This window comes from Erinaceus europaeus, chromosome 3 (assembly GCF_950295315.1).
Source record: "Erinaceus europaeus chromosome 3, mEriEur2.1, whole genome shotgun sequence".
Classification (NCBI taxonomy): Eukaryota; Metazoa; Chordata; class Mammalia; order Eulipotyphla; family Erinaceidae; genus Erinaceus; species Erinaceus europaeus.
The window spans coordinates 152146415-152155769 of record NC_080164.1 but is presented as its reverse complement, the minus strand read 5'-3'; the positions used below and the strand labels follow the sequence as shown (position 1 = coordinate 152155769).

General features: G+C 47.5%; 1 protein-coding gene across 1 annotated transcript; it reads left to right on the top strand.

Moving 5' to 3' along the window:
• Positions 1–341: 341 nt before the first annotated feature.
• Positions 342–5711, top strand: SHISA3 (shisa family member 3). The gene is made up of 2 exons (XM_007534777.3): positions 342–1545; positions 4171–5711. The coding sequence occupies exons 1-2, from the start codon at positions 1269–1271 to the stop codon at positions 4608–4610; spliced, it is 717 nt and encodes a 238-aa protein (XP_007534839.3). The 5' UTR covers positions 342–1268; the 3' UTR covers positions 4611–5711.
• Positions 5712–9355: the final 3644 nt, after the last annotated feature.

Here is a 9355-nt window from a genome sequence, read left to right as displayed (position 1 = left end):
TCACAAGGCACTTAAGCCGTTCAAGGAGCAGTGTCTCCTGCAAACACCACACAGGGGACACATCGTTTAAACAAACGCATTTCTTTGCCCGCACACAAGTTCAGATCCGCTCAACTATCATGAATATTGTTCTTGGGATTCCTTGGCGGGCGAGAAGGACGCAGGCGCGTTCCCTGCGGTCGTGCGCGCCGCCCGAGGTGACCCGCTACTCCTCACCCCGGGGCTCGCAGATTTGGGGAAACAGGTGATGGAAAGAGATTAAAGGTCTCAAAACGCGCCTCTGGTCCTCAGGGAGGGTGGGTGGGGGGGCGAACAAATGGACACGGGGGTGGAAAACACTGTGTAGAGCTTGGCGGCCCCCAAATATTTTGTTACCCGTCCCGGGAATGACCCAGGAGTGAGCCCAGGTGTGCGCAAGGGGTGTCTCCAAAACTCAGTCGGGGCGACCCCAACCCCTCACATTCTGGAAGGCACCCCCACGTCCTTGGGCGCCACCCGCACTCCACACCCGCGCTATCGTCTCCCACCCACGGGGGTGGGTGCGCATTTGTGCTGTGCTGGGAGGAGTGTGACATGGAGGCTCTCACCCCCTCCAGTTTAGAAATGCGCCCGGGGAAGGGGTGGCCCCGGAGGGTGGGGGCAGAAGGCGGAGGACGGCGCGCCGGAGCGGAGGCTTGGGCGCCCGCAGTGATTAGCAGCCGCCGCGCGACCCCGGAGGGAGGGCGGACTCTTCCTGAAGCTTCGCCTCCCCCTCCTCCCCGCCCGGTGCTCCCCTTTTAAAGGAGGTCTCACAGACTGAGCTGTCTGCAGCCCGCGGGTCGTTTGTATTTGGCCGCTGTGGGTGACAGGCGGGGGGCGCGGAGGCGGAGGCAGGGGCGGCTGGTCTTGGAGACCCGCACGTGGGGAGCCGGTTCTCCTGCCCTCGGGCTTCGCTCGGGACTCGCAGGCGGCCGCTGGTCAGGACGCAGAGCAGCCCTCGAAGGGCCGTGTGGGGCGCTACGACTCCGGTGGGGGCCGAGGAGGGCGGCGGCCAGGGGCCCGGAGAGCGATGAGCCTCCCGCCGGCCCTCGCCTGCGCGCCCCCGCCCGCCATGCCGACCCCCCGCCTGCAGAGAGCGCGGCGCAGCCCCTGCGGCTCCCCGGGCCCCCGCTAGCCCGCGCGGGAGGGGCCTGGACCGCGGGGAACAGCCGTCCACGCCGCGCAGCGCCCGGAGCCCCAGCTCAGCTTTTGCTGCCCGGCTACGGCCCCCGCCCCGCCGCCCGGTGGCGATGGGGGCGCTGCTGGCCTTCTGCCTCCTCCTGGGTGGGCTGTGCTGGGACCCGGCGGGCGCCCAGCAGTCGGGAGAGTACTGCCACGGCTGGGTGGACGTGCAGGGCAACTACCACGAGGGTTTCCAGTGCCCGGAGGACTTCGACACTTTGGACGCCACCATCTGCTGCGGCTCTTGCGCGCTGCGCTACTGCTGCGCGGCGACCGACGCCAGGCTGGAGCAGGGCGGCTGCACCAACGACCGCGGCGAGCTGGAGCACCCCGGCATCACGGCGCGTGAGTGCGGGCCTGGGAGTCTGGGGCGGGGCAGGGGGGGTGCGCTCACCCTGCCCACCTGGATCCGAGCAAAGGAGAGGCTGCGGGGTGGGGTTGGGGGTGGGGGAATCTAGGGAGAAGTTCCAATCTGCAAGCCTTAGTCCTTTGTAGTCCAGGCTCCCGCCACACGCTGTCCCCTCCAGACCTCCAAGGTCCTCCAAGGGGAAAGCTTGCAAGAATGAGCGAGGAATGGTGGGCTTGCCTGACATGGTCCTGGGAAAGACAGCTGAAGTTTCAGGGACGCTTGAAAGGTGCAGAGAAGAGCACAGCAGCGCTTTGAGGGTGGCACCTGAAGGGGCTGGAGATTTTCTGGGGATACCGAAGATGCGAGACCGACCACTCCCCACCCCACCCCGGGCTTAGGGCTTAGAGAAGTGCCAAAGGGAACCCAGCTCCAGATCTTCAGTCAGCGCTCCCTGCCATCTCCCCTATTTGTGGCCTAGGGGTACCGTTTTCAGACCGCTGTCACATTCTTCCCACTGCCTTTCACTTCTCTGCATCGAATTACCCACCCTGGTCCACCCCCTATTGTCATTCCTTTCAGAAATGCCCAGGTCCTGGAGATGGAGATTTAGAAACCAGGGTCGTAGGGGCTTCCCCGCCCTCTATTCTCACGTCGGAAAACACAGGTCAAATTTCCGCTCACTTCAGAGCAGAATAAATCACAACTCCAACAGAGGAACTTTACACCTAAAAAAAAAAAGCTTTCCACCTGCACCAGAACAGCCTAGAAACTTTAGAGCTGGAGACTAAGGTTTTATAGCTGGGAAGCAAGAGGAACAGCTAACGGGCTAATAGAGGTTTTAAAACTTAAAGCTCACACCTTAAAACTGCGACCAGAGGTCTGAAGCCCTTAAAAGAGATTCCCATGAAAGACAGTAGAGAGAGAGAGAGATTTAATGGTGCTTCAGTGTCTTATGTCCGACCCCAGCCCCAAAGAAAAGGGGAGCTGTCTTTTCCATAGTAATTCACTTAGACTCAAGGAATTTAACTTTGAGCATCAAAATCCCTTATTTAGGAACATGGGAAGTTGTTATGGGGAAAAGATGTTCAATGGAAAGTAGAGAATCTAGTCTGTTGTGACCTGCTTAAGGAATATGTTCATGTCTATTGTGTGTGTGTGTGTGTGTGTGTGTGTGTGTGTTCGCGCGCGCGTACACACACACACATACATTCTTTCCCTCTCCCTCCCTCTTTCCCTTGCTTTCTCTCTCTGTAGAGTAAGTCTAAGTATATCAAAAAACTCCTTCCTAGGCTCCCCAGTATTTTTGTGTGGTTGGAGGACTGCAGGAGAAGGGACAGGGCTTGGATTCCCTGAGGTTGGGGTCTGCAAAATCCCTTGGGCCATGGGAGGTGATTCTGTGCTTGTCCGTTGTACAACCTTGGACAAGTCACTTCATTTTTCTGGGCATCTTTGAAATTCAAAAGTGAGAATATTACTCTTAGAGAAGTTAGACTGTAGATTAAATGGAGTCGTAATAATACAGGGTAAGTGGATAGCCATTTTCACCTTGCCTTGATGGGAAATAAATATGGGGCAATGAGTTGTTCATGGCAGAGATGTCATACCCAGGAGTCTACAGATTTGGAGCTGTTGGTTACTTGACACTCATTTTTTGTGTGTATTTGGGAAAGTAAACTCTGTTATGCCCCATGCTTTGAAAATAGAACTGATAATGCCAGCTTCACAGGGTCCCTATAATTCTTAAATCAGAAAATGAACAAGAGCCAGACTCTGGGCAGGGTCATAGTCACAGCAGGTTCTTTCTCCTACCTCTGATTGGGAGGGTGCATGCTATGGCAGTGCGATCTGAGGAATACTGGGACAGGAAATCGGGGCCATCAACACCAACCTCTGTATCCTAGCCAATTTCAGACTCAGCATGATCTTCCAACATTTGGATGAGAATTAATAGGGTTGTGGAGTTGAAGTAGGCATCTGGAAAATGGAAAATGTTTCTGCAAGGAAGAACCCAGTGCTCACAATTGTGGTTCATTAGTAGACAGATGACTGGGGCCCATGATGGATTTCTTTTTTTACTGTTCTTATCATTTCATACATTCCGGGGAGTGGGGGGCTCCGGGGTGGGGGGAGGTGTATTATTTAACAGGTTTGATTTTCTTTGCTCAGCTTGGAGAGTCTTGGACAAGAGGTGGATTTTCAGCCTTAGAGATGGGTCAGAAGCCTAGTACCCTACATGATAAAATCATTAATCTCTGCATTTTAAACTCAGAGTTATAATAACAAAAACAAATAACAACAAAACAAACAAGACAGTCCTTCTCCCTCCCTCCAGTACACAAACAGAAGGATAGATTCTGTTCTTTCCTGACTTCCAGATGTGCAGTATGATGACTAATTGCTACCAGATTCTACAGTATCAGTTTACTTTCTCCCCACCATGAGCAAAAATATTCTGTCATCACACTTTGCACTTTGGGGGTTACCAGTAACAAGTGTTGAGAACTTGGGCTGACAACAGTGGTGTTAACTGAGCCTCCCGCCTTCCACCCCCTATGTGGCCTAGAGTTTGGGAGACCCTTGTTTGGAAAGTCCAAACATTTGTATCTGTTTTTGCCTTTTAGAGCCTGTCTATGTTCCCTTCCTGATTGTCGGCTCCATCTTCATCGCGTTCATCATCTTGGGTTCTCTAGTGGCTGTTTATTGCTGCACCTGCTTGAGACCTAAGGAGCCCTCACAGCAACCAATCCGCTTCTCGCTTCGCAGCTATCAGACAGAGACATTACCCATGATCCTGAGCTCCACAAATCTCAGGGCGCCTTCCAGGCAGTCCAGCACGGCCACCAGCTCCAGCTCCACAGGAGGCTCCATCCGAAGGTTCTCTTTTGCCAGGGCAGAGCCAGGCTGCCTGGTGCCCTCATCTCCCCCACCTTATACTACAGGCCATCCGATCCACCTGACACAGCCTTCGGGCTTTCTGGTGTCACCTCAGTACTTCACATACCCACTCCAGCAGGAACCCCCGCTGCCAGGGAAGAGCTGTCCAGACTTCAGTTCCAGCTGACAAGCCCTGGCCATAAATCCACCTCCTAGTCCAGTAGCAGGCAGAGATGAGTGCTGCCATAGTCACAAGTACTTCTAAGTAAAGTCCCATGAAACCCTGCATCACCATGGAGGAAAACACTAGGAGTGTATTGTGTTTTCTAGTTTTAAGGTTCCTTATTACAGCCACAGAATGGCTATCTGATACTTGTTCTCTGGCTTTGCAAGCATGGTAGCTATTACATTTTGATTTCCAGGTTGCAAATTAGCTGGAGACATTTTACTGGACAGACTTAACTGTTTAGAAAAGGGCTACATTTTTTTTTCACTATAAGTTGTTTAGTGAATTATAAGACAAGAATATACATAAATAATTAAAAATACCTAGTTGTAATTATATAAAAGTTCATTTACACTGTTAACTGCTAAGTCAATGGAAGGGATAGTGAACAGCCTATTTATAATTTTGAGAGTAACCTAGTGGATATTACCATTGTGAGAGTTGTTAATTTTAAAACTAGTAACTAAAATTTCTTTAAGCTGTAAGAGATCATTGTTCAGAATACAACATTTCAATAAACACAAGAAGAATTGAAAGTTCTACGTATTTGCTCCGATATTCCCAGTAACACAGATTTTATGTAGAAGTATTTACCCAACCCACCCATGGTATTTATTGTAGACTTTTTCTTCAGCTGCAGTCAGTGTTTAAAAGAAAGTTGGAAAAATGGGTCTTAAACACTCGTTTATAAAATGAAATATGTATAAATGTAAAGATTTGTAATATAACCTATTTACTATATTGACAGTACTAATTATAGTAGCCACACTGTAATGTTTGTTAATAATAATTGCAGAGCTTAAAGCCCACTTGATGGTATAACAATCTAATATTTCATATCTTAGGTGCCATTGAATTCCATGTCTGATAACTATATACTTGATATATACCCTGCTGGGTTAGAACAGATGAAATACTTCATTTCTTTGAAATCTATTTGAAATGTTAAATCAAGGAGTTTTATTTTGGGAGTATCATCTCTTTAAGGATAGAATTTGTTACTCAATAAAAATAAATGTCTCTACTTAACACCCATATTTTGAAATAAAATAAAGAAGGCTATACATAGAAAGCTGTTTTCTGCATTGGGGTTTGTGTAATCAGCAGAGGAAGTCAGTCTTTACAGAGATGTCAGCCTATGAGTTGCATCTAGACTGCAGATATACCATTCAACTGGCTTCGATTTTTAACCCTTGAACAGTCTCTGAAGAACCTGGATTTCTAGTTGCTGGTGACAAGGAAGATGTGACTGCAAATCCAAGTATGCAGTCAGGCCAGCTCTTTTTAGAAGGATGCTTGCTGTTTTCCAGTCCCTTCTGGTCCTCCACCCCACCCCACCTTCCACTTCCACTTGGTCCATCTTCAGTTCTGAGACCTACCTGGTTTCTGTGGTTGATATTGCGAAGCACAGGTTTATGTAAGTTGCCAGCATCATATGTTACCATCAGTAGCTCTTTCCAAATGCAGATAGAGGTAAAATTTTGACCTAAGAGTATGTCCCTCCTTGTTCTCTATTTGATGAAACAAGTTCAGAGATAGTGTACCTTTCTCAGACTAATAGAGGAATTTCTGGTTTCTAGCCTTTTGCTTTTTTTCTCTAAATGCAGCCTTACTTCTGAAGATTCCAAAGTAGCCAAAACAATTAAGGAAGAAAGGAAGGAGGGAGGGAGGGAAGTACTGGCTTTAAAAGGTGAGCTTTTGCGAACAGGTTCTGGGGAACATTTCTATGTCATTATACTTTCTGTCTACTCATATTTATTGCCTCTAGGGTTATCCCTGGGGTTTGGTGCTGGCACTGTGAATCCACTGCTCCTTGAAGCCATTTTTTTTTTTTCATTTTATTGGCTAGGACAGAGAAATTGAGATGCAGAGGGGGACTAGAGAGAGACAGACAGACAGACAGACACCTGCAGACCTGCTTCACTGATTGTGAATTGAACCCCCCCCCCACTCCCTCGTGCAGGTGAGGAACTGGGACTCGAACTGGGATCCTTACACGGGTCCTTGTGCTTCATACTATGTGCACTTAACCTGGTGCCTCAGCACCTGGCCCCCCTCATATTTTTCTATCTTATTCCTTTGGCATCTTTAAGTTAGTCTTTATTGAGCTCATATTATGACCCCCAAACTTCTAGACATTTGCATGTATTTATTCATTTATCTGCCAAGCAAACACAATTGGGAGATACTATCACCCTGTTTTAAAGATAAGAAAACAGGAATAGAAGAGTGAAGTAATTTGCCTAAGTTCCTGTAGCATGTCAGTGCTGGAACTGTAGGCAAAATAGACTTACTGAGTAGGGGATTACCTGCTTTAAGGCTTTGATGCCCCTGCACATGGAATCCACTGGAGACTAAAGTATACGGACTAGATCTTCTCTTCAATACATTGTTTCACAGCTCTGTTGGACCCAGTAAGCTCTCCTTAAATATTTTGTGACATCCTTTTAATTGTCCCAAGGTGGAATTCATAGATAATACCACTTACTACCATTACAATTAAACACACACACAGGATTGGGGGAGACAGCATAATGGATATGGAAGAGACAAACATTCATGCCTAAGCCTCCAGTATTCCAGGTTCAATTCCTTGAACTGAGCAGTGCTCTAGTCAAAAACAACAAACAAAGCTGGGCAGTGGCACATCATATTGAGTATACATATTACTATGTTGAAAGTTTGAGTCTCTGGTCCTTATCAGCAGGGAGGAAGCTTCACAAATGAACAAACCACAGACAAATCAACACAGTGTCCTAATGTTAAATAGAAGAAAACAATAAAGAGAAAGGAATTTATTTCAAAATGGTAGAGCTAGAGCAGACTAAGGACTCAGATGTGAACCTCTTATGCAGAATCATCAAATGTGATTACTGATGCAGGTTTGCTGAAGTAGTAACTTAGACACCATATTTGCATTACTGTTGTGAATGTGACATTTCCAAACAAAGCAGAGTTAGACCTTCCTTTGATTTGCATAGTAGTGTAGTTATAGATCTGGAAAATTCAGTATGTATCAAAGTGCGAAAAAAATGTTCTAGGTAAAATGGCATCAGATTTTTCCACTGAAAGGAATAGTGAGGGATTGGGGGGATTTCAAGTCTATGCCAATAGACATATTCTAGAAAACAGTCTGTTGTCATACTGTCCTGAGTCTCATCCAACAAATGCTTATAGCATATCTGACCGACTCCAAAATCTGATACCAAACGTAGCACCTCTAACCAATTCCACGAAGTCCTCAAGAGGGCAGAACTGTTCCCACTGAAAATCATCTCATTTGTTTGGCTTCATTAGTGGCTTCTTTTTTATGTTCCATCCTTTGGGGCAGTAGCTCCTATCCGCTAAGCAGAGTAACACTAAGAGATTGAGAAAATTAATACCTGTAACTGACTTCCTTCCTTATTCATAGGATGTTTCAATTAATCAGATAATTAAGTGACCTTATAAACTGTTTAAAAAGCAGGTGGCAGTCCCCCATGCGCATGTGCAGACCACTGCATACTCTGTCGCCGAGCCTGACATCAGCACGGTGTCGAGGATTCCATCCATGGTCACTGGTATATTGCATCACCACAGGTGTCTTGCACCAAATTAAAAGACTCTGGGATGGGAGGGAAGGCTCAGGTCCTGGAACATGATGGCAGAAGAGGACTTAGTGGGGGTTGAATTGTTATGTGGAAAACTGAGAAATGTTTTGCATGTATAACAATTGTATTTTACTGTCAAATATAAACCATTAATCCCCAATAAAGAAATAAAAAAACTAAAAAAAAAAAAAAAGCAGGTGGTAGTACACTGGATTAAGCACACACAGTGTGAATCAGTTACTCTCTTTCCTATCCAACAATAGCAACAGTAATAGCAACAATGGAAAAAAGATGGCCACCAGGAGCAGTGGATTCATAGTGCAGGCACTTCTTCTTCTAGCGTTTGCCCTTCTTCCGTAGCCAGTCAACAGCGTCAGGTTGAGCTTGATGTAAAGTTTCGAGACCTCCTTTGATCTGGAGAGGTGGCAGTCGTTGACTATGTGGGTCATAGTCTGTCTGTAGCCGCAGGGGCAGTTTGGGTCGTCTCTGGCTCCCCAGCGACGGAACATAGCGGCGCACCGGCCATGGCCTGTTCGATAGCGATTGAGGAGGGCCCAATCATAACGTGCTAGGTCAAAGCCGGGTTGACGCTTGCAGGGGTCTGTGATGAAGTGTTTGTTCTTTACCTCAGCTGACTGCCAACTCTGTTTCCAAGAGACTGGAACAGAGAAGTTCAGTGTAGGCGTAGGGGACCAGATTGGGTGACGAGACGTCAAGCGTTGGACAGGGTGGGCGAAGATATCTGCGTATATTGGCAGGTCCAGTCGAGCGTAGAGGAGCCCTAGCCATAACCCAGGAGGCAAAAGAAAAGAAAATAAAAATTGGGAGGCTTTGTGTACCTCACTCACACTGTAGTATGGTACTGAGTGACACTGAATCAAATTATATCCCCCCCCCAATTTTGGTGACGTATTGTATATGCCTTTGAATTTCTCTGGAAGCTATGAAGCTGATAATCATTCACAGCTTCAGAATGAAAAAAAAAAATCCTGCAGTAGATTTCCAAGTACTGCTCCATTCAACAAGCACCATGTTAGGGATTGGGGGAACAACATGAATAAAGATTAGTTCTGAGGTGTCACCATCCCCATAGATTAGGGCATGACAGCAAATGCT

What these genes read in the sequence shown, in the direction of transcription:
- SHISA3 (XM_007534777.3), top strand. Translation starts at nt 1,269, where the DNA reads ATGGGGGCGCTGCTGGCCTTCTGCCTCCTCCTGGGTGGGCTGTGCTGG. An exon ending in GCACCCCGGCATCACGGCGC is followed by an intron (nt 1,546 to 4,170) that starts GTGAGTGCGGGC and finishes TTTGCCTTTTAG; the next exon opens with AGCCTGTCTATGTTCCCTTC.